Source organism: Rhyacophila brunnea, unplaced genomic scaffold, assembly GCF_057557595.1.
Source record: "Rhyacophila brunnea isolate RB1 unplaced genomic scaffold, BYU_Rbru_1.0 scaffold_12, whole genome shotgun sequence".
NCBI classification, from domain to species: domain Eukaryota; kingdom Metazoa; phylum Arthropoda; class Insecta; order Trichoptera; family Rhyacophilidae; genus Rhyacophila; species Rhyacophila brunnea.
In genome coordinates this window covers 24,154,361-24,181,142 of record NW_028232774.1, presented here as the reverse complement: position 1 = coordinate 24,181,142, position 26,782 = coordinate 24,154,361, and the positions used below count along the sequence as shown (strand labels likewise).

Below are 26,782 nucleotides of genomic sequence, written 5' to 3'. Positions count from 1 at the left end.
CATGTTTTCTTTTTTAAGTATATACGTAAAGTTTTTTAGTCATCTTTACACGATTTAAGAATATTTTCATCCGACGCCATGACAAAACAAACCGACGTGCGGACAGTTCGACTCTCAGTCTCCAATAATTGACGACGTCCAGGCGACGAGTGAGAAATTTCGTCGCACCTACAACTGTTGAAAATTATTTGCCGTTTCGCTGAAGTACGCTCTTAATAATTTATCCACATAATTTAATATCTCACTTATTTAATAGGTCATGTATCTCGACTTTTTGAATCTCGATGATTTTCGAAAATTCGAGATTTGTTTTTTGGTGTTTTAGAAATTCGCAATGCTTTTTCCGTACGGCTGGTTTAGGACTATCAAAAGTCAAAGTCTCCCCAAAATTGTTTCCGCCGAAATGACAGCCGTAACCTTTTTAAGCTTTCACAATTCCTCAGGTTTCATTTCCTTCAAAGAATCACAACCGTACCCTACTTATTTAATATTTAATCGAAATCTAATAATTTTGACTTTTTCCTATGATAATTAATTATTTTCCAACAATATTGAAAAGTATTATTTTTCTAGGGGTTGAATAATGTAAACGCCTGATAAATAAAAAAAAAAACAATGACATCTCTTCAAATATTTTCGAGTACAAAAGTTTTTATAAACTTTTTGTTCGCAGCCTTCGAGTAATTTTGTTCCAAAGTTCACCAACAGAGTGCCTTCTGTACCGCATTCCGACATTAATACAGGCTAACTACAAACAATAGTGACAAAAATGTACTCCAAGTTGTTCAACTATTTTATTACCTACATTTCGCATTGCACAAACAACAAACGTTTTAATGGAATGTTAATTGTTTTATTAATATTAAATAAATTGTGTGTACTGTCACAGTTTAGTAGTGATACCAATATTATAAAATAACATTAATCACAAGTGTCGATGATCCGTAAGATATCTTTTCACCACCCTGTTCGCCACATTCCGATGAAAAGCAACATGAACAGTTGTTTTGTATGGGAATCGTGTTGTGTCAGCTTTAATATTCTGCATTTCTTTTAATCAAAGCTGAAATTTGACATGCAATCAATTATAAAATATTTCCAGTGATTCTTTGTGATTGTCAATTTATATACGGTTGATTGCTGTTAAAGTTAAAACAACATTCGAATAACCTCTGTAGGTTAGGAATGCGACTGAATGTTTAGGTGTGTATCTGTTTATTTTGTGTTTTAGTTTACCAGTAGATATACTTTACTTATTTTTAGATAAAATAAACTATAACGGTCTCATCTATATAAAAATGATAAGCGAATATCAAATATTTCAATATTGTTTCGTTGTTCAAAAGTAAGCAAAAAGTTTTGCCCGTTATCCTATTCCTGTGCCGAATTTGACGTTTTGTTTTCGTAACAACTTTTGTTTATTTACCCATTTGCTAGTAATAAATTCACTGTTTTGGAATATTTACGATGTTTAATCATAAGTTTTTAATGATTTATAATATGTATCATCCTTTGCATTGGTTCCAAATATTAATTGTGAAATTATCTCAATAAGTTTTGTCAATGTACCTACTTATAATAAGTTTCATACTTACTTTCCGAACTTGCTTGAAAAGTAGTACAAATTTCTAGTTCTTTCCCGCGCCTGTTAATTTTCTAATTGAATTCAATTACCAATGTACCTACCTATTAATAATAATATAGTAGGTAGGTAAATAATTAGATACTTTATAATTTTAAAAACAATGTTTGAGGCTTATTAAAAAAAAAAACACAGAATTGCCAGTAACATTGCTATGTAGGTAGTGCTTTTTTTCCTACTTATTAAACCTACTTGTAATTATGTATTATTTAAAATACATCGTGAAAATTTCGTGATTTCTATATTATGAACTATGTACTTACCTCTACCTATCTGAAACTCATTTCAAATGTATACCTAGGTACTTAAATACAATTATATAGTAGACAGGTGAACAGGTGAACAATCTATATGGGTATTTAGGGCTGTCAAAAAAATATCAATAGGCACTGATACTTTTCTTCCGATACAACTACAGTATCACTCAATCAGTATCTATGTCAATATCAGATCATTTTAATTCTTTTTCAAATACCTAGCTTCATTGCGGAACTTTTTAATTACCACATTTAAATAACATCCTAATTATATCTAATGGCCCCCTAATCAGGACACAACGGCTGTGGCGTTCACGCTGTAAGGATTAATATAATATTTTTTTCTAGTATTTCAGAGTATTATGACGTCATTATTCAAAAAAATTGACAAAGGGGATTGTAGAAATAAATGTAGGCACAATGTAATATTTACTACTGATAGGTATATATATATATTTGGTAATAATTGTGCCGCAGATGAGCTTTTATATAAAAAAAATTACGGAAACAGTTTATTCCATGAAGACAATTATATTAAATACCTTTTTTGGGATGGCTCATATACTTTTTGATCCAATATGTATTAATTTTAGTTTTCTGTTTTTACACATACCTACTTGTGTACCTACAGACATTATACATCGCAGAATCATTGTTCATAGAAATATATTATGGTGAAAGCAGTTTCTTTAAACTCTAGAATTACGAAAAATTCCCTATTTTAGTTTGGGTGATGCTTTAGTTACTTTAGTAGTATATGCGCCATCCCAAAAAGGTATTTAATATAATTGTCTACATGGAATAAACTGTTTCTGTAAATTTTTTATAAAAGCTTATGCGCGCATCTGCGGTATACCTATTTAACCTCAAAAATATAATATTTATGATCTGTCCAGATGTATCGATATGTCGAAAGCAAATCAACGCAGACATCGTTTGCTGTTCTATTTATCACGGGTCCCCGCATGTGTGTCTGAGCCCTAATATGACACAAATAGATTTGGGGTAATACCCTAAAAAGTTTCCCTATTATGATATCCACTACAGTAAGTAATCTGAAGAATTAATTGATTGTGTAGGTGGTGTGTGGGATGCGTTGAGGGTGGGGGGCGATGGCGGCGGAGTTCCTGCCGCTGTGCGACGTCCTCTTCAACGTGATCTCGCTGGCGGGCTACTTCTGCGATGTGGTGTTTGACGTGGTCATGAGCTACGCCTTGCTGCACCGCGGACATACTGCTACCGGAGCTGCCGCCCTCGCCATCATCGCTTGCTCCCTCCTCGTCTCTCAGGTCTGTCTCCTTTAACAGTTTATACACCAATTGAGAGACTGCAACATGCCTCATAACAAACATTGGCTATGCCAACTCATGTGTACACTTAGCTAATCCTCGTTATATGGAATTTCACTATAACAATTGATAAATCAATTCTACAAATTCAATATACAGAAGATTTTATTATTAACAGTGAATTTGTTTGAATATCTTCAATCAGCACAGTAATATTTAATTCAAAACTTTCTCATCGGAACATGAATCTATATTTTTGGCCATTAACATTGTTCATTATTTAATTTAAACATTTTATTGGAAGCCGTCATAATAATAATAATTTTAATTTTTCAATTACTTATGTATCATGTAATCTTATTAAGGGGACGCTCTACAGAAATGCCCTTGAGAATTGAAAATATGATATTTTTATATGTGGTCCGAAATAGCTGGTCTACTAGTAATATTAAAAAGTCGCCGCCGATACGTGCGTCAAAAGTAATGGTCAATAAATTAAATTTAAAACAAACAAACTCGCTTCAGCTTAGTGAGTATGGGTGACCAAAAAATAATATCTTTTAATATAATTAAATGTTACTAAATTCAATATGTTAATCAGCTGTTTGGTGGGAAGTATTGCAACCAATATGGTGGATATTGTGACGTTTTTAAACTTAGAGTTTAGTTTAGTAGTTTAGAAACTTAGAAATAGATTAATAACTTTTTAACCTGAAATTGTACGAGAACTAAACATACAAAAGATTTTGAAACACATCTACCTACATTTTTATTTCATGTGCTATCCAAAAAACATTATTAATGAATAGTATTTATTTTTAATGTGTAAGACCTATTACATAATTATTAAAAAAAAAAAATAAGTATTGTTTAATTCTAATGCATATTTAAAAAAACGTACAATATATCTAGTGATGTAGGTACCCGAGTTTAGAGACACTTTTACAAACCAGTAACGCAATTACTTTTATAATATATGTACTAGTGAAACGATAGGTAGGTACTATTATTGTATTTTGTTGGTTGAGTCGAGCCAATGCACGAAATAATTTATAACGCCTAAAAATAAATATTATCGTACAGGCACCCCATATACTTTTATTATTTTTCACATTGTTTTCATTCCGGCTGCTGGCGACAGCGTTCACGGCACTAGAGATGGGAAAACTGGTCGATTTTTAAGACTAAGTATACTTACTACCAGTATAAAAAAATACTTAGTATAGAAACTTGTTCCAAAATACTTAATAGAATTTTAAATACCATATAGACTGTTTGGCGTGCGTATGCGACAAAAGTTTCGTACTCAAGACCATTTTAAATTTATGAGTTATTTTTCTGTTAGGTTACAATATTCTTGTTAACAAAAATGAATAACAATGGTTTTTTTTATTGTAAACTGCGTCAACTCAGTCACCTCGCCACATTTCGGAGGGAATAATATGCTGCTACAGAAAATTTATGACCTATTTGTTCACACATAAGATGATGTCATTTGCATGCATAGGCTAATAAATTAAAATATAGTTGTATTTGAGTGCTACCTCGCTCGCGCGCATTTAATGTCAATAGTATTGAAAGTTTACCAACTAGCCAGCGACTCGCGATGATATCATCACAAGTTTTTTGGAATAAGTTTATTGGGCCACACATACTGAGTATGGGTAGTTTCATCCGAAACTTGAGTACACAAACTGGTGACAGTATTTCCAACTCACCTCTACACGGCACCTAATAAATCATTGCAAAGAATTGCTCTAGCGATATAATTATTATTATATTTTTAAAATAAAATCTTCGATGACCAGGTATTTTGTTGTAAATTTGATTTAAAATGACGTGGTGCTCGCTCTGTGGACTCTGCTCGACTGAGATATGAATCACATTGGTTCTGTTATACCTACACTTAAGTACAGTAGAATTGAGTAGAACCTCGATTATCAAGACCAAACGGGGATTAAGATGATTTTTGGATAATCGAGACAAAGTGGAATCTTGAACTCACTAAGAATCTTTTAAAAAATTTGTTTCATGGTTTTTTCAATGATGACACATCTATAAAATTCAGTGGTGAAGGGTGGATGTAGGTTGTTAACATCCGACATAAATAATGCACACTAAATTTTGTCAATCATTCATATTTGTTTTCATTAAACTAAGATTACAAATTGCAGGTAGTGTTGGATAGTTTTTAAAATTCAACTAAACCCTACGTAAAACAAACCATAATAGATAAATAGTCAAAAAGTATTCGTCTATCTATAAAATATCAAAAACAATGCCAATAAATCATAGATAATTTTAGGTATTTTAGAAACGAACCAGCACAGTCTGCGATATTCTTAGTTCAATGAAAACAAATAAGTATGACTGAGAATTTAGTATGCACTATTTATGTCGGGTCTCAACAGCCCACCTCCACCATTCGCTACTGATAGAATTTCAATTCTCTGCTGACATGTATTCATTTAATTTTCTTGTAGAAACTGACAACCGATTCTTCATTATTTCCTTTGCTAACAATTTTTAATTGTTGAAGATTTAAATGCTTTAATGTTTCTATTACACCCTGATCCATTGGTTGTGGTGGAAATTTTTTACTTACAATCATAATATTCTACTGGAAGACTTCTTATATTTTTAAAATAAGTATGTGGGATTCTTTGATTTCCCAATAAGAAATAATAAGCGTCTGACTGTTGAAGTAGTTTTGTAGGTACCCCGCTGCAGTAGAATTACGCCTTGACGCTAATGATCTGCTGGGAATTGAACCACACGGAGGAAATACACCCATCAACTTCTTCATTTCGTGATTTTTTGATAAATTTTTGCTTTCGCTTCCATCCTCAGACATTGCTTAATATTTTCACTATATTTTTTTATTATCCGAGATCGTTGAGACACTATATTTATTAGACATAAAATGTCCTGATAAATCTCCTTTCAAGGCATTGATTACATCCAATTTACTGTTTTTAACAATAGGACAACACTGTTTGTTATTTTTGTCTGTTGGCATTGTTACTTGTCTTGCACAATCCAGATAACCGTGGTTCTACTGTAACATTAAATTTATTTTATTTTATAGGTGGTATCATTACGATGGTACGTCCACGTGTCAGACGGGGGTGCTGTGAAAAGACGTGGATGTGCCAGATACGCCCCTCATGTGCTACATGCCTTACAGCTCGGAGTGCTGTGGCGTTATGCAAAACTCTTTGTACCTGTTGATCTCAGATATGTGAAGCATGAAGTCAGGAATCTATGTAAGTATGGAATTTAAAATAAACAAACAAATAATGGTGGAGAGCCATTTCATGCAGATAGTGATCTTCAATCAATAGCTTACAAACATTAAGAAGAATCATATGACATTTAATATAATCATCATCTCTTAAGGGGGGACATGCTCGTCGAAGGTCAAAATTGAGTTTTTATTGTATTTTCAAACCATGATCCTGGACACTCCTTAAACGTTGTAGATAATCTATTTATATAATTTTGAAGCCTTATTATCCTTTATAGTTATTTAAAACATTTGATGACTGCATGAAGTATTTTTGTTACATAAAATAGTATTCTTTTAAACCTCTCGCTGTAATGTTTTAGAATATAGTCATATTTCGGTACATAACTGTGCAGTGGTGTTAAGATTTTTTACATTTATTAATTTTTAAACGCATTTATAAAACCATTAGTATAATTTATTACCAGATAATTTTTGTAAAATATTCACGATAAAAAATTATTTTGATAATCTCTGTGATCCCAAATTTGACAAGAATTAGGCATTTTATTATTCAAAAAATCGGCAAGATTAACACGTTTGAAGATAATTCTAAAGATACTTATTATAAGCTATGTCTTTGACCATTCAAGTGTGATAAAAATCTTATGAATAATGATTGCTTTATAATAATTATTGACCTAAGAATAAGGTAGTGTTTTTTTGAAATACGCCATTTCTTTTGTCTATCACACTTGAATGGTCAAAGACATAGCTTATAATAAGTATCTGTAGAATTATCTTCAAACGTGTTAATCTTGCCGATTTTTTGAATAATAAAATGCCTAATTCTTGTCAAATTTGGGATCACAGAGATTATCAATATAATTTTTATCGTGAATATTTTACAAAAATTATCTGGTAATAAATTATGCTAATGGTTTTATAAATGCGTTTAAAAATTAATAAATGTAAAAAATCTTAACACCACTGCACAGTTATGTACCGAAATATGACTATATTCTAAAACATTTGAGCGAGAGGTTTAAAAGAATATTATGTAATAAAAATACTTTATGCAGTCATCAAATATTTAAAATAACTATAAAGGATAATAAGGCTTCAATATTATATAAATAGATCATCTACAACGTTTAAGGAGTGTCCAGGATCATGGTTTGAAAATACAATAAAAACTCAATTTTGACCTTCGACGAGCATGTCCCCCCTTAAGCCAGTGACCCCAGCTACGGATATCCACATCCTGAATTATAAGCTGCTCTATATGGAAAAAATATCTATTGAATATTATGTTTTACTGACTTAGATTAGGCTGAGTTATAATGACATCGTTTATTGTTTCAGGTATGCTCCGATTGGTTCACGCCTTTTGCGAGGCGGCTCCGATGCTTCTCTTACAGCTTCACGTTCTAGCGGCTGGAATTGGGAGTGGTCTGCCAGGACCTCCCATCAATTCTGCAAACCCTCAGCCTGCATCCAGACCTGTTCTAGCTGATGATAGAGGAGGTACAAACCTATGCCATTTATTAATTGAGAAAGCATTTGTAAAGTAGTCTTGAATGTGTGTTTCATCCGGAGCATGGACCCAATAAATTATGCGAAAAGCAACAACTATTCTTTCAGACGACCTGATTCTCTGTATGGTCATGCAATCCTTTAAAATATTAATGGCATCTTTTCCGGAGGATTCTTGCGCAACTATACTTTACTTCTGGATTTCCTACGAGGAATCTTTTGCTAATGTTTCAATTTCCGTTGATTACAATAAATTGCAGCCTTGTTCAATAAATGGAGACTTGATTGGAAGCTTGAATCAATTCACTTATTTTGCAGCAAGTGCGGCCTTCACGGAGCTAAATGTGATCTCAGCGTCGTTGAGTCTGTTCTCGGTATGTTGGGCTCTGGCCAGCTTCAGCAAGAATGTCCGCCTGCAGAATGTGCACCGACTGGTTCTCACATGGCTGGGAGTCATATTTCAGGTAGATTGTGTTTTTTTGAATGAAACTTTTTATACGAGGTACAGCAATTTCACTGAGAGAGTGAATACAGCTGACGTGTAACAGAAAATTATCACTGTAGCCTCTCATAATGTAAACCTTATCATTTCTGTTTAGTTTGCTTGGCGCCTTGGAACCATATCTGCCAGGGTAACGGCACTTACAGTTTACGCTTCATTGTACGAGCACTGGGTATTTCTTGTCATCGGTAAGTAATCATTACCATATTTATACAGTCTACTATATACTAGTTGCAGAGTGCTTGTCAGAAGGGGGGGATAGGCGATATTTTTCAAAATAATGTTGGTCTACATTTTAAGTTTAATATCAATACATCTATCTGTCATGGTGTTTCAATTTCTTTTCAAACCTTTAAAATTCAATTACATCCATAAAATGACTATAAGAGATCTTACTTATCTAAAAACAATATGATTAATTAATGGTATTAAAAATCTAATTAATTATTTAAGTACAATAAAACCTGGTTAATTCTAAATTTGCCACCAATCGAAATATTCACTATACTTTTACAAGTTCTTTTTGCTATGCATTTTATGTTTCGTAATTCGAATTATATTTTGATTTTCGGTCCCATTGATTTGGAATTATGTAACGGGTCTTTTAACTGTACTTTAGTCAATGAGGCTAATAATATATTTGTTTATTGAGATTTTTCAATGCAACAGTGTAGAGAAAATTGGAACATAATGCAGTCTTTGGTGACATTACCAAACCTCGTTACCACAAAATATAGTAACGAGTGCCTGTAAGATGATTAAGTAACAATTAATGTGGACCCTGGTTTAGAGGTTGGAAGTGTAGCTTTCTGTCGCATTTGAGTATTTATGTTTTTATGTGATTAATTAATTTTAATTCTTCTAGAATTCAGTATACATAATAAATCTTTTTTTTGAAATTATACTTCTTTTGGCGCGTTTGGGAAATCAGATCAAAGCGTATTTTTGGCGTGTGACATGTAACACATAATGCAATAAATGTCTATATGTGTTAATTATTACACAACATGTTATAAATGCATGCAAAATTACATTGGATGAATTTAAAAAAAGGAAGTAACAAACATGAATATGTCAATATCCCCAAGCCGTATGTACATTTATGAGTTACATAGCGGATGATGAGTGAAATCTATAAATGCTTATTGTGATATAACTGTATTATTCGTCCTCCAGGTCTTCATTGGGTGTCCATGTTCCTGTGGCTGATCTCCCCGAAGAACGTGTTCCACGGCGAGAGGATCAGCCGGCCTCGGAAGGCGTACCTCTCGGCACTCATCGCTTTCGTTTATGTCTTCGCCTACGTCAATCTGCAGGAAGTTAACCATAGACAGAAAATGGTAAATCTATCTCATTACTGCTGAATAAGATCGAACTAGTAATACAACTTTTTTTATTGTAAAAATGAGGTAATTCCAGAATGTTTTTAGTAAATTCACGTGTTGTTTCTCAATTTTGATCGAGAATATGGACCTAATAGGTTGAGCAACTGGCTAACATTCATTTTTCTTAAAAAAACAAAAAATTATTAATACAACCTCCATTCTATGGAGGCCCATCTTGGATTGGACATGGTTTTAAAAAGAAAATATACATTTTATTCCAGGTGACATTCTACCTGGTGATGCTGGTGGAGAACTGTTTGTTGGTGTGCGTATGGATGGCGGGGGTGTGGGGCAGCGGAGGGGAGAACGCTCACTCTGCCTTCCTCGTGGCTCCACTCCTGTTGGTGCTGGCCTCATTTTCCGCAGGCATCGCCTTCATGTTGCTTTATTACAGGTGAGAAATGTTCTACTGGGTTACAATACCAAATGGTTTTAACTATAACTAGGAGTCATGGCAGGTTTTAGTATAACAACACTTGACATCAATCCCACAATAGTTGGAAACCTTTGGCAGATTTTTTCGGTAATGCGTAATGGTGGCGACTCATTTAGGTGTTGGTATCGTTACTTTTAAATGACACTAACACCGTTCCCAAGTAATTTCACCCCTGACTATGATATGAATAACATGTTATGATGCTTATTTGATTTTAGATACTTCCATGTGCGGAGATTGGGCTATGACCTGGGTGGCAGACTTCCACCAATAGCAGCCAGTAGTGTAGACAATAAAATAGGTAAAGAATTTCCTGCTAATTGATTACACTCACACATCACTATACGACCGCTTGTTATATGACAAGTCCAATTTTATCAATATATAGCCAAACTTTCGATATACTTTTGACATTGAGAGAAATTTTGTTCTCTTGTCTCTTTTTGTCCAGTTTTGAAGTTATGCGGTTTATATTTAAGGCAAATTCTCAAAATAATAATATTGTAGACTGTATTAACATAATGGATAGGACGTTGTTTCGTTTTATTGTTTTGCAGCGTTTGGCAGCATTTTATGCAAACACGGGCCACGGCCACATGCAGCTAAAACCAAGCAATTGGGCATCTCTGAGCGATATCCCCCTTCTTTCAAAAGTACAATGATGTATTGTTTACATAACAGTGAGCAATTGAATTGGGACACGCCAGACCTGGCTTTTTTTAATAAGCGAGTCCATGAAGTTTAATTTTTAATGTCACAGAGAATTAAACTCGGGGCCCCCGTATGAAAGGCCAGTGCGTTACACACTGGTCAATGATGCCACTGTAGAATGATGCTTATATACATATTAGTGTATTATATTATTTCATGGATTAACGATACAATAATATATGCTCACCTTCCAGCTAAGTTTCGATCTAAGGGCTTGCGCAGACAGAGAGCGGTCGGAGTTCTGTGTTCAACCGACCGTTGACCGCTAGCGTTCAGGGACAGCAGACAGGTGGCGGTCAACAATAAGCGTTCCATTTGTTTACAAACGTTGTACTGACACAAGCGCTGCATAATGCGAGACCGCTATATTCCGACTGCGAGTGGAAGTGAGAAAGCACCGCTGTTGCGTACTCACTCCCCCGTGTGGTTTCGCTCTATGTTGTGTGACTGCTCAAATTCCTATGACGGGACTGGACGGGAGGTACGGCGTTCTTTGTAATTCCGGGAATAGAACTCTAGAACGCTAGCGTTCCAATTGACCGGCACGGTCTGACCGCCGGCTGTGTACCCGTACAGTATGAAGTCCATACAGTACAAAGAACGCAGACCTCCGAACGCGGAACGCAGACCGCCTGACCGCTCTCTGTCTGCGCAAGCCCTAATTGATAATATTGAATTATGTTGCAGGCGGTGGTCATTTTGCAGATGGCTGCTATGACGGACCTCAAGCGGGTACAGAGAGGGTGGCGGGGGCCGGTAGAACTTTGTATGGTGGTGCAGGATATTTGCCACAAAGAAACGCTATCCCAGGTGTATTCAACTGTCGATTTTCCAACCCTGTCAGTTCCAGGTTAGTACTGAAATATGCATTGGTAATATGAATTAATACTAGATTCATTATATAGTTCGTTTGGCAGTGCAAAATTTGAAAAAATAAATTTGCTTTTTATTAAGTTGTCAATCTATCTATGTGTAAGATTCTCTCACCCATAATACGTGTAATCATTCCGAAAATCAATCCACAGAAACCTCAAATTTGTCTCCATACAATGAAAAAATTAGCGAACCTCATAAATTGAGGTTGACAGCTATAACTTGAGGTGCGGGTGGTTAGAACAACTAATAGCTTGCAATACACCGTCAATACTCACATCGGGAATCCTACACAGAATTTATTTTTTGTATTTCATTGTTCTCATTTAAAGGTTATTAATACCTGTTCTATACATTTGGAGAGCATACCCAAACGATCCGTAGGCAGAGTGTGTAGACAACTCATTTGTCTTTGTCGGGGCCATTCGTCATGGCTAGGCAAATGCAGTTTTCTGTTGTGTTAGTGTAAATGGACATGAGCATGTCTGCCATTATAGCCGATTGTGTGGACAAGTAGCATTTGTTAGACACCAACATACATTCAGTGAGACATTTATGAGACTTATACCATGTTATATATTATGATTGCAGTGCGGCCACAAAGAGAAAAAAGAAGAAGCCGACGTCGTTTGTACCGCCGCCGGCAGCTCCTCCAGCTCCCTTGAGAGCCCCTCGGCCTGCCCCTCTTCCTTTCTGGAGACGACCTTTGCCTGCCCCACATCATCATGCACATTGTGTAAGAAAGCGACTACAATTAGTTATTATTTTACATATTGCGTTTTATTTGTCTCATTAGATTCCAGTAAATTTCACAATGGATGCATGCTAAACCGAGCAATTGTAATTATTTCATTTTTCTGTGTACGTGTGTTAAAGTTTTATTTGTATCCCGCAGGGTGGATCTTCAGAAAACGAGAGCTCTTCGATCGGATCCCGCGTGAACATCCACCAAAAGCTTCAAGAAAAGAAACAGAAACAACTCGCCGAACTGAAAATCATCGAAGAGGAAATCAAGCAAGGAAAGCTTGCCAATAACGCAATGATCTCAGGAGACGAAATATATTCGAGTCTGCAGAGACAGCCTATTCCTAGAACTAAGAAACATATCGACCTCGAACCTCTCACCTGGGCCCCGCCCAGCCCCGAACTGGGCTCTCTCGGTCAAAGCTTCGAAAACCTCAATAGTTTAAGTCACCAGCAGTCCTCCAATAGTCCAAAGTTATACGACGGATTAACTAGTAATGGAATGGTCTGCAATCAAAACAACGGTTATGAAAACTTCGCGGGGTTCTCTCAGAGTGCTTTGGCTGCGACAAATTTAGTAAATCAATTTATCGGAAGCTTTCCGAGTTATACAGAGATACCTAGCGTTAATTCTAAAAATGTCAGCTACGAAAGCGTAAATCAAAGTGGAAATAACCGTAATATGTCACCGAGTTCCCAGATTTCGAATGGAGAACAAAGCAATTCACTCACAAGACAAATATTACCGCGAACCAAAAACCCACGCCAGTTTATATCCGGATCTCAAGCGCAGCACAGACAAAATGTCTATGCAGCTGATAGACAAATAAGCGACATGCAAAGGGCCAGTGAGCAGGCCAGATTGCTATACGGTGATAACAGCAGTCCGCGGTCAGTGCTGCAGCATCCTAACACTAGTTTACCTTCCGAATGTAATACAAGACCTACGAGAGGTTTCCCCGAGAGTAGACCCAACTTTTCCCCGACTAACATCGCGTATGACAACGGTAAATCTGTCAGTCCGAGAAATATAACTAATATGAGTCCAAGAACAGTTTACACGACTGATATGACAGGTTCCGGTGCAAATTCGTATGAGCGTTCCAATAATAACCAAGTGAACAGGTTTATTGATAATATTTCTCCGCGGCAATTAGCGGTCGCGTCCAATTCCAACAGTCCAGCCCTGTACAACGAGAATCAGTCACACGGAAGACAATATTCTGGCGTTTACAGTGTCACAAATCAAGACCAAGGAGCAGGAAATTCCATTGGACACATGGGGTCTCCGGCCGGAAGTAATATGTATTCAGAATCGAGAGATGGTTTAATAAATTGTAAACAAGGAAATGAGTACTTAAGACATAACTTTGGCGGAATGCAAGAGAGTCATCGGATGTATGGAGGCGCCGGTGAAATCGGCATGACCAGTAAGAGTGGTGACGGAAGTAGCGCCCCACAGAATAGGGCTCTACCTTTCTCTTATCAGGTACATATGAATACGTATATTAAATAAGGCTCTAAGTACCAAAAAGTAGTATTGCCTGTAGTTACAAAATACCGAGTCATTGCAGTAAAATTTCATGAAGCAGACCTTTTGAAAAATGTAGTTTTACAGTGTGAAGCAATCATGGCAGCTTCTATAATTTTAGGTATTAAGAACTCGCAAGTGTCAACACACCATCGTCAGCTATTTAATATTGAATGCCGTTAACCACTGCAGTGCTACTTACACCATTATAAATAAAACACGCCAACGGACTAACAACGTCGACAGGTTTAATTATTTTGCTGTATTTTTTTGACTTGCTTGAGGCACTTAGACTATAGTTGAAGTGATTGGCGTTGGTATGTAGAACATTTTTCTATAAAAATGTCAGTTTTTATTATTTTGGTACTTAGCGCCTTAATTAATACACGTATTCATATTATGTATAAATTTTGCTTGGTGTATTGTTTTAACTCTTCCAATCACTTAAATTTACTTATATACACACCGTCTTCAGTACATGTTAGCTGTACTTTATACTAAATATGTGGATCGAGACAAAGTGTTTTGTAGACTTTAGATTAGTGATCTGTTCAGACTATACTAGAACCATCATATCTTGGCTACGATTGTATTGTGTTGTATGTAGTGTTACGGACTACAGCGAGGATCGGGGGCGTAGATTTATACCTGAAAGTGCGGAGGGGTCCGTAGATTCCCAGATCACCGTTACGGCGCCCAGAGCCAAGATATAATGGTAAAGCTATACTTAGTTATTTTAATTTCTTTAAAAAAAGGTAAGCATGTGGATCAAGAACGACATCTCTGTGTGTCAGAGTAAAGTGGATTGTTCACAGTAAGTAACGTAGCTTATGACATAAGTCATTCCACATGTCTCCTATCTGTGAAATTATACAAAAAAAAAAAACTGCCTATGCAATGTATCACGACTGATATCTCTGGATCTGAAACTCTGCCCGCAACATCTTAAACCTTCTTATCGTATCACGCCCTCATGTGATAGCTGCGATGAGACTTATCATTCATAAGCAATGGTGCGTGGGTTTTTGTATTAAAATAGGAGGAGTGAAGGGGTTTCAAATACATCATCCCGCACTGTCTAAAACTTGGATACTCTATCACGCCTTCGTGTTGTTTGAACACACGCGTGGTTCGGTAAAGAGGTGCAAGAGTGACTCAGTAGTTTGAATGTACAACGTGGGCTACAGATGGTGGGTGTGTGATTAGTGTACAGGCTCCGTTATGGTACATTATAATTGGGTTATTTGCAAACTACATTCTGTATTAAGTATTATAGAAAAGCCATTGCCAAAAGTAGATAAGCCCAGTTATATTAATAATGATTTTTTCAGGTTGTGCCACCACCAAAAGCAAAATTGGACAGAACAGGGAACATAGCCAGCGTCAATTTGGTTGAGCAAGCCCGTAAAATGCAACGATGCAAGACTCCAGAGATATTATTGGCTCCTCACTTCTTAGAAGCTGGAACCAGGCAGGCTTGCTGTCATTGGGGAGTGCCTTACAGGTGATGATCCTTCGAACAAGTATAGTTATATGCTGTAAAAAGTCAGATAGCTAAATCGGACATGCTGTCCTTGTCTTTTAACATATTTAACATAGTATCTGCTTATCTATGATGTCGACACTGTTCGTCAATAATTCCTTTTTTCTTAATTGATGTAACTATCCAGACCACATGTCAAGAACACTACAGATCAAAAATATGAACAGTTTAAATTAAAATGTCTCCGATGCTTGCAAAATGTTCCATCGTATTGACAATAATGTTGATATTAAATACCACATGGTACTGCACTAAATTCTATTGGTCACTGCGAGAAAGAAATGTTAAAGTGAGACAGCACGATGTATATTCTAGCTATATGCCATTCTAATTCAAATCTGATACAGCTGTTATCTAAAATCTATGTCTATCTAAAAATGTCTAAAAGTATCCGTAAAAAAGTATTTATTACAAAAACTCACATTCTGTGTTTATTTTTAGGGGTCAGCAAGACGGTGAATGCTGCCAACATGGAGAAGTGTTAAGTAGTGGCGAAGGAGAGCCGCCAGATCTTCAAGGAGCCTGTCGACCGCCCAGTGATATGGATAGTCAGGTGAGCACATAGATAGTTTATTCATTAACATTTTCTGGTTAAATTATCACTTATTGACAGCTTATTTAATGGAGCAATGTCTGACACAATTTATTTTGGGACTCTAAAGCAAATATATTATGATTATGTTATGTGCTGTCACGTACTGTCAGAGTAAGCTGCCGCTATGGGAATGTAATATCGTTTTTCTTGGTGTTTGACAGACTGATGCTCCCATCCCGTAGCACATTTTGAACCTTTAACACGCTGATCGCCATGGGGGTCACCGGTGACCGGCATTGGATTACTTTAAGGGAGCCATGGGGGTCACCGGTGACCGGTAAAGATGACCTACCTTAGATTTGTTCTACAGCGCCGGCGGGCACGCACGCATCGGGCATTTTCGATACGCGGTGACCGGCATGGCCCTTCTGTATATTACTGCCACTTGGCCTGAAAATATTTCTTCCCAGTCATAAAATATAGGTTCACTAATGTAAAGAATGTACATAATGGAAAAATAAATTTTCCTTTTAAATTGTAAATGTGTTTTTATTGATATAAAAATAAAAATTAAATAGATTATAAAAATGTAAGTTATAAAAATTATGTAAATAATAAAAAAATTAAATTACAAAAATGATTATAATGTATGTATACGTATATTTCCAGTTTATGTGTATCCAGGCATTATACTACCCAATTTGAAAACTTTTATTCCGTATTGTGCCTTTTATGTTTATTATACTACTTATCTAAATATAATTCGACCTTGAAATGGTAGCATGCTCTTGTCAACACATATGGACAATATAATAAATTAACTTGTCGGCGCCGCGACGGACACATGTGGCCGGCACATCATAAAAACCAATATTTACGTAAAAAAATCATCAAAATGAAAAAAAAACATTATATTCTTTCATAACCTATCAAATAATACCTTAGAAACAAATAATCATTTTTTAACTATTTTATGTAAAACTAGTTGGCGATCAATGTGTTAAACGAACATTGTCAGTTAGCAAAATCTGCCGAAATCACCAAAACAACAATGAAGTCACCTCACGCGTACTGCACTGCATCGACACCCGCATCATTTTTTACATGCCTACACATTTTCTACTCATGTTAAAATCGCGTGTTCTTTATTTTTAGTGGTTTTCTCTATGGATTTTCTATTATCTATGGTCTGCAGGTTGGGTTCTGTTCAAAATATTATCTATTGATGCAATATCACAAGTAATTTTAACATACGCACACGTAGAAACTGTTAAGATTAATTGAAATTAGCATGAATAATGAATAATAATTCAAAATACTTAATGCATTAGAGTTGGTTCTCTACATCATTGAATTTATAGAGATAGTGATCGTTCAAAAATATTCTGCCGAATGACGAAACCATTGACTAAATTTCTCGCCGTACCAGCATGTGACAGTACATGACGTGATCATAATGTATTTGAACCTTTATGGTAACCAAGGTCAATTCAAAAGACTCATCTCATTGTTCCCCTTGTAATGGAGGGTTTGATTTGTCATTGTAGGCGTACCACTCTGTACAATTAAATTATGTTGATCTAACTATTCTTGTAAAATTTTCAACCATGATACATAACATGTCTCCACTTTTGAGATGGTTTGCTGGAGTTAATATAACGTGTTTGCTTTACCAGATCTGTCTTCATATAACATGATTTCTTTTATCAATTTCAGATATCTCTGCCCCGTTCGTACACATTACCCCGCGAATTCAAATACTATCGAAGAAACCGGCAGAGGAGACTCGTGAGGCCTGATCATTTCGTGGCCAGCACCAATAGTAGCGACGGTAAGAACACATTTTTATATAAGTAGTTATAGTGGAACCCCGATTTATCATTCCTCAATATGTGCATACATACTGGGATACAAAAACAATTAACGCTTTTGTTTGGTCTAAATAAATCAGCTCCACCCCCGAAAATCCACCAATCATCGATTCCTCACGTCATCAATCGCAGTCGTTCCTAGACATCTGTATTAACTGTAAGAAGTGTATTGATTGACATCTTCAGTTTGGAAATTGCAGCATCCATTCTAAATTTCATTTACGTAAATGAATATTAAATCTGATTTTAAATGTTTTCCTGCATTTATCGTTTGGTTCCTTCAAAAATGATAAATCGAGAATCTACTGTGGTCAAAACAAGTTGTAAAGAAAACCGTCATTAAATGTATATTTTTACATTTGACACGAAACTGTAGATCATATTGTGGAAACTGCCCGAGAGAAAGTTCCGCAACACTTATTTAATTTTTCGTAGCGTATTCTATATACTATTCTATATCTAATATATAAAAATTAATATTTGTGTGTTTGTGTGTTTGTTTGTTCGTATTTAATGCGCAGCCATACCGTTCATCCGATTGCGATAAAACTTTGTAAACTTATTGCTTGCACTTGCGGGAAGAGTATAGGCTATACTAATATATAAAAATAAATGTCTGTCTGTCTGTATGTCTGTCTGTCTGTGTGTCTGTCCCGTATGCGTTCCTATACCATTCATCCGAATGCAATGAAATTTTGGTAAGTGGTTGTATGCACACCCATGAAGGTTTCTAAATTAGGAAAATCCTCATCTTCTTCTTCTTCTTCATTCTATTTTTTTTATTCGTATGGTTCCTATACCATTCAACCGATTGCAATGAAATTTTGGTAAGTGGTTGTATGCACATCCATAAAGATTTTTAAATTAGAAAAATTATCATCTTCTTCTTCTTCATTCTATCTTCTTTTATTCGTATGGTTCCTATACCATTCATCCGATTGCGATGAAACCTTCGTCAGTTGTTGTGTTAACACCCGCAAAGGTTTCTGAAATAGTACAACTATCTTCTTCTTCTTCTTCTTCTTCATTTTATCTTCTTTTATTCGTATGGTCCCTATACCATTCATCCGATTGCAATAAAACCTTCGTCAGTTGTTGTGTTAACACCCGCAAAGGTTTCTGAAATAGTACAACCATCTTCTTCTTCTTCTTCATTTTATCTTCTTTTATTCGTATGGTCCCTATACCATTCATCCGATTGCAATAAAACTTTCCTCAGTTGTTGTGGTAACACCCGCAATGGTTTTTGAATTAGTACAACCATCTTCTTCTTCTTCTTTTTCTTCTATTCTATATTCTTCTATTCGTAAGCGTTCCTATTCCATTCATCCGATTGCAATAAAATTTTCGTCAATAATTGTGCCAACACCCGCGAAGGTTTCTGAATTAGTACAACCATGGGCGGCTGGCTCCTAGGGTCAAATAGTCAATGACCTCCCAAAAATAAATATCTTACAATCTATATACATTATACAATGTCAATTATCTCCTATATATTATTATCCTACGCCTTTTTCCGTTTTGGCGAGCGATCGTAACGTGACGCACGCTAATTTGTATGTACGTGTATCTAACCACCATACACACACACGTATCTCAACTCTCACAAGCGTTTCTCGGTCAATTTCATGAACGCCAAGATTCATATTTCTTAATAATATTTCTTTCTCTCTCATTTCCCATATGTGAGACGGAAAGAAAGCACAAAACACGCCTTTTTTTCATATTGTTTTATCGCTTGCATACACTAAATTTTGGTCATTGCCGAAAACGAGACAGCTATACTATTTTCAATATGTAAAATGAAACAGAATGATATAAATTTTTCCTTAAATGTTTCAAGAGTTTTGTTCTGTGGTTTCAAGGTCTCATTTGTGCGGCAAACCTTTTTATTCTTATTTGTTGTCGCTTATTATTTCAAACTGACCATTGTTCTCTGAAAGTTTCATATTATTATGTTATTAATTTGTAGTTCAGTTTAAATCCAACCTTTGAGTAAAACCCATCGACTGCATTTTCTGTATTAAACCATTGTGTACAAGTTACCGATTAAAATGTAATCTGCTATATTAATCATAAAGTTACCTTCTAATGAGATCAGTGGAAATATAAAAAGTGTTTATATATAAATGATCCCGCCATTCCATAACACTAGGTATTATAACGGAGTTTTTATTAAATGTGTTTGATTGTTTTAATCTTATGTTCTTAAATAGTATTAAGTACAACAGTTATTAGGTGTATAAATAGACACACAAAGTTTATTTTTTGACCTAATTTACAAAAAATTATAACGTGTTGGGTGCAATTTCGGTTAACGATGAGTTGACAACGTGAAAAATGGAATTTTTTTTAAGGGTAAGTAACCTACATATAAAAATTTATAGTACTTCTTCTATAATGTATAAAAAGCTAATTTGCAATACGTCTTTTAAGTATACAACGAAAAGGCAAATTAAAATAATATATTCAAAATTGACCTACCCCGTTGCCAGGCTTAAGGCCGCTATTGAGTACAACCATCTTCTTCTTCTTCTTTTTCTTCTTCATTCTATCTTCTTTTATTCGTATGGTCCCTATACCATTCATCCAATTGCGATGAAACCTTCGTCAGTTATTGTGGTAACACCCGCAATGGTTTTTGAATTAGTACAACTATCTTCTTCTTCTACCTTGATTCCTATACCATTCATCCGATTGCAATAAAATTTTGGTAAGTGGTTGTATATATGCGTTCTTATACCATTCATCCAATTGCGATGAAAATTTGACCAGTTGTTGTGCGCAAGCCCGCGAAGTTTTCTGAATTAGTAGAACCATCTTCTTCTATTCGTATGCATTCCTATACCATTCATCCGATTGCAATGCAACTTTGGTGAGTTGTCGTGGGCACGCCTGCGAAGGTTTCTGAATTAGTAAAACCATCATCTTCTTCTTCTATTCGAATGCGTACCTACACCATTCATCCGATTGCAATGAAACTTTGGTGAGTTGTCGTGCGCATGCCCACGAAGATTTCTGAATTAGAAAATCATCTTCTACTTCTATTCTTATGCGTTCCTGTACCATTCATCCGATTGCAATGACATTTTGATCAAGTGTTGTGCCCTTGCCCGCAAAGGTTTCTGAATTAGTACAATCATCTTTTTCTTCTTCTATTTGTATGCGTTCTTATGCCATTCATCCGATTGTGATGAAATTTTGATCAGTTGTTGTGCCCACGCCCGCGAAGGTTTTTGAATTAGTACAACCATCTTCTTCTATTCGTATGCGTTCCTATACCATTAATCCGATTGCAATGAAACTTTGGTGAGTTGTCATGCGCATGCCCACGAAGATTTCTGATTTAGAAAATCACCTTCTTCTAATATTCGTATGCGTTACTATACCATTCATCCGATTGCGATGAAACTTTTGTCAGTTGTTGTGCGCACACTTGCGAAGATTTCTAAATTATTATTATATAAAATACAAAGTTTGTTGTTTGTTTGTTCCATCCAATTTTGATTTTTTTTACTACATATTAATAACATTAAAAACGTTTTCATATTTTGGATTCGATTTTAATTTAGTGTTCTTATGTTTGACCTTTACTCCTATTAGAATTATTTTCATATTGCCATATTGTATTACACAGATATTTTAATATTAAAAAAATAATTAACTCTTATTATTTTTCAAATATCTAAGATAAATATAACCACGAAGTGACCCTGTGCGAAGCCGGGTACTTCAGCTAGTACATAATAATTACTTCAGTGTACCGTATAGCGTGTAAAACTTTTTCATCCATTAATCATGATTTTTAAAGTTTATTGCGCTGCAACAGACATCATTACGCCGTAGTGTAGAGTTATATTGTGCTCGCCAGTGCCGATGAGTGTGGAGGTAGGTTGTAGACATCCGACATAAATATTGCACACTAAACTTTGTCAGACATACATTTGTTGTCATTGTACTAGAAATGCATATTGCAGATGGTTTTGGTTAGTATTTTAAATTCAATTAAACTCTCCCTAAACTAAACCATAATATATGAAAAATATTCTTCTATTATGGCTTGGTATCTCTTCGCCAGTAGTGCTTACAATAGCTTGGATTATGAGTTTTAAAAATATGTCAGTATTTTTCACTTTCTTTCTGTTTTGAAATTGACACTACTTGCGTACAATAATTATAAGATAGATAAATTGGCCCTACTGATGAAAAGGTTGTGTGTGACAGCGATAAACAGAACCTAATATATTTCAAACATGGAATTTTATTGGATTATTTCAGGTGATGTTGACAGCGGGGACGACAACGAATCCGAGCGCCTTTCGAATAACTCAGCCAAATCGACGAGCAACCAAGCGCACGCCGACTCCAAATCCCCGCAGACTGTCCTCAGCGATCAGCCGCACAAGTATCAACAGCAACCGAGGCTCAAACCGGGAACCACGTCGCAGCATCAGCATTCCGTCAGTCAACCGAGTAGTACTCATTTCCAGGAATTGCACAACAACGAATACAGAAAACAAGCCCCCAACAACCAAGATATAACCAAAAAACCAGCTATAGGTGTCTGCAACGCCTACGGAAAGATGAGCACTATAAATAATCAGGATAATAAAAAGGTCACTGGGAATAATTCATACAACAAAATGAACATCGCCAGTTCCATAATGCTGAATGACGATTTAGAGACTGAAGAATCGGAAAGTCACAATGAGAAGACAGACGATCTGAGGCATGAAGATAGTATTATTAACGGTGTCGGGGATGTTCCAAAACAGGGCTCGTTTGAAAACGGTGTCAGATCCGGCAATGCGGCCGACCGGCAGCCATTTTACGCAGGAGTCTCGCCCGCCCACGGAAGACAGCTCAGAAACCGAATGTACGGAATGACCAAGCTCGGCTTGGTCAAGCACGAGACTAAATTGTAACTTGAAACAGGGGCTGAGAGATGACAGGGAATTTTACCCAACTGCATGTAAGTTGTTCAAATACTGTCAGCCTATTGAATGTTGCATGTTTGCATGGCTATCATCATCACGATCATAAGTCGGGGTCGGTGGTGATTGTAGATGAAGCCCTCCTGATAACTCCCCCGCTTTCTCCGGATTCTTAGTGTTTTGTTGCCACATATTTCCGCGAGACTTAATCAATACGTTTATCCAGTGGATATTCGAGGTATCCTGTTATCATTTAGCGCGTCATCTTGGGTACTACTGCAATAATTTGCCAAGTGATGTGTCTCTTAAATCAGTTTTGCGACATCTTTCACATTATACTTTTGTATGTTGCCTTAACGGTTTGTTTCTTACCCGACATGCACCTCTTATGTCAAGTGACAGTACTTTAAATTTTAACTCTCTTACATTAAGGGTCCATATTTCACATGTAATGTGAGCATCGGTTTAACATTATTAATGCTTTGTTGTAAATCCAATTTATTAGTTTTGTGTTAGTTGAGTTTGAAGAATGAATACTGTTGTTATATACAGATTAGTAGAATACCGTGGCAAATATTTGAGCTGATTGATAAAATATGGTAATAACTACTGAACAGAAATCAAAACTACACAAATTTGTGATAACAGATAGCAATTCAAAAAAGTATTTATTTTTCCCGAAGAGTTAGAAACAGTGTAATGATTTGTTGTGTAAGATGTTTTTAAAACTCATGCCATTTACTGCATTAGTAAAGAGTTGTATGTATATCGCATCAGGCCGTGGACGAGTTAACTCATGTATTCTTGTAAACGTCATAACTTCTGAATAAACTGTTTGTGTATATTTTCTAAACAATATTTATCATTCTGTTCCTATTTCATATTTTTTAAGGAATTTATTTTATTCCAAAAATAGCTTTCCTACAAGTGTCCACTAAAAGGTTATGAAGCGCTATATAGTTTTGGTCAATCTTCCTTCATTCCACTAGTGTTTTCGTACATGTTACATGCCGTCGCTCTATCTTGTAAACCTCGTAAATCAAAAAAAAATCAGGAGCCGTAAAACTGTCTTTAATTTCCGAAATTCAAAATATCTAAGTAAGAAAAAACACTATACAAAATGACAATGATTTCTGATATTTACCAAAACTTTTGAGGTTCCGGTTTAGGATAAGATTCGGAATCAAGGGTTCTGATTCCAAATAATTAAAAGCTTTCCATGGTACGATTCCATTCCCAGCTCTAGTATTTATGAGATTTACAAAAATTTTCGTTGTATGGACGTACGTGATTTAGGAGGTTTTTGTGGATTGATTCTTTAAAAAATAATTAGATGCATTATCGATTCAAGAATCTTACATAGATGTAGATATTCGATAATATTCAATAAAAATCTAATTTCTTATTAAAATGGGATTTACGAATTTTACAAAATAGACACTGTAACCTGTATTGTATGATAATACAATAACTTCTTCATGTACCTTGTTCGTAGACGATTTTCTGTATGTCAAATTATCAAAAACGAATGTGTATGTGATATTCTTATGAACTTCCTTCAGATGTGAAAAATGTCAACAGTAAGTAGTTGACAATTTTATTATTCGCTACGAAAATATATGATTTTAATTGATTTCGATTGTACAAATTCAAAGCCATATTTTTCAACAATTTAGCATTTATAACTCTCTTATACAACCATATTGTATGCTTCAGTGGCTGGGTTTGGTAGGCTGTGGAGATCCAACAAAAATGGTGCACACTTTGTCTGTCATACTTACATGTTTTCATTGTCTGCGTTTGTTTAGTTTTTATAATTAAATTTAACCTTGCCTAAACCAAACCATAATAGATTAAAAATATTCTTCTATCTATAGAATATCTAAAATTATATAATTATGTATATACATAGTTTTAGATATTACTTTATCTATTATGGTTAGGTTTAGCCATGGTTTAATTGAATTTAAAAACTAACCAACACCATATGTAATTTGTATGCTTTGTTCAATACGAATAAATGACATATGTATTATAACTGACAAAGTCTACGCTATTTATGTCAGATCTCCATAGCCTACCTCCACCCTTCGCTACTAGTATGCATTTAGAAAACTAAACAATTTTATTACACATAATGAATTATGTAACTTGAAATCCTGTTTGTTTTTAAGTGACAACCAAGAGATAACGAAGGCTCAAAATACATACATGTATCATGTACCTGTACCAGAGACAGGCCTCAACGTTAATAGAAATACTTGCCATGTTTTCTTATATCCTCAGAATAGGATTTTATGGCATTACATATTATTATAATTTGATAAATTTGTCATATGCATCAAATGTTCAACAAAATTGTGCCAAATGCATTTTAAAAGTTATTTAACTTTTTGTATAATACTGGCAACATTGGAAACACATTGCTTTTACGCAGCTGCTATTTTTAATGTAATATTTTAAATTCCGTGGCAAGCCAGGGGTGGTTTTTGTGATTAAAATTCCATCCATATGAGAGAGTGACTTATTTTGAATAGAGATTGTGTATTTTTTTTAATTATTAGAATAATAAAATATTTATTTTATATTAGTTTAAAACTGTATCATAATTATGTGTAAAGAACAATTTCCTGTCATAATTTAATACAAAATCCTCACTAATTAATTTCAACTATCGTTCCATTTTCATTATAGTATTTTGTGTTGCCAAGTATGTCTAATTTGTTTCCCTTTAATTTATAGAGTCCATAACTAATTGATGTTAATTTATTCATTATGGTCTGATTGATGATTTCAAAATTTCTTGTAAACCTCTTACATCCAAAAAAAAAAAAAATGTTTTTCAGAGATCAGTAAATATCATCTAATATTCGTTTAAAATTTCTGGTATGTACGAAGTTTGCAAATTTTTCTGATTTATAGGTGGACAAAAATTACTAGATATATTATATTCAATAATGCTGGTGTATTCAACAAAAATCTAATTTTTTATCAAAATGAGATTAACGAGTTTTACAAAATAAACTGACATCTTTTATTATTTATAATGCAAAATTCTTATCAATCAATTTAGAAGATTTAAACTGTTCTTACTTCAATGTTCAATCCATTTTACATTGCAGTATTTTGTATTGCAAAACAACGTGTGCAGAATATCAGTAAATTTTGTACTAAAAAAATGTGCAAATATTCATTGTGTTTTACATAGATAAACTAAGATAATAAATTATCATGCTATGATCTTTCATCTCTCTAATCGATCACCCTCCTGGGTGAAAATATATTAATTATCGTTTAGCCTGTTTATTATGCATACCAAAAATTGACGATCGCATACTACTTTTTACAAAAATTTGTTGTGCGGACATATGTATGGACAATGTTTTACAATTGTTGCATGCGCACATCTTAGAGAGAAAGTTGTTTCCAACTATATAATATCTTATCTGTTTTTCTTAATTTACGGAGACCATTGATGGTAGTAAATTGATGGTGCAGTATGATCTGATATTATGATTAAATTAAATTGTCATTTGTCACTTATGCGGTGAGACGTTTTAAATTAATATGTATTATTTTGTGATTTATTTACATAAAAAAATATTTTATAAGAAAATGGTACAATGTGGCATTCCACGAGTTTTTAGAAGATTTTTGATATTTTTGTGGCAATTTGTTTTTATAGTGTATCATAGAAAATGTGTATTTTTTATATTAATATTATTACATAGATATTATTATGCTAATATCGGTGATTATCCTATTAT

The 26,782-nt window shown here is 34.8% G+C and overlaps 1 protein-coding gene across 1 annotated transcript; it reads left to right on the top strand.

Annotated features, from left to right (window-relative positions):
* The first annotated feature begins 971 nt into the window (after positions 1–971).
* Positions 972–26,782, top strand: LOC147077960 (uncharacterized). Its single transcript, XM_085940166.1, has 16 exons — positions 972–1,203; positions 2,979–3,188; positions 6,277–6,454; positions 7,780–7,941; positions 8,269–8,414; positions 8,550–8,640; positions 9,629–9,792; positions 10,059–10,231; positions 10,492–10,574; positions 11,672–11,834; positions 12,449–12,593; positions 12,753–14,090; positions 15,464–15,636; positions 16,117–16,228; positions 17,927–18,041; positions 22,360–26,782. The coding sequence occupies exons 2-16, from the start codon at positions 3,012–3,014 to the stop codon at positions 23,004–23,006; spliced, it is 3,867 nt and encodes a 1,288-aa protein (XP_085796292.1). The 5' UTR covers positions 972–1,203; positions 2,979–3,011; the 3' UTR covers positions 23,007–26,782.

Coding starts and splice junctions, on each gene's coding strand:
- LOC147077960 (XM_085940166.1), top strand. CDS start 3,012: ATGGCGGCGGAGTTCCTGCCGCTGTGCGACGTCCTCTTCAACGTGATC. Junction 12,594..12,752: donor CACATCATCATGCACATTGT/GTAAGAAAGCGA, acceptor TGTATCCCGCAG/GGTGGATCTTCAGAAAACGA. Junction 18,042..22,359: donor CAGCACCAATAGTAGCGACG/GTAAGAACACAT, acceptor GGATTATTTCAG/GTGATGTTGACAGCGGGGAC.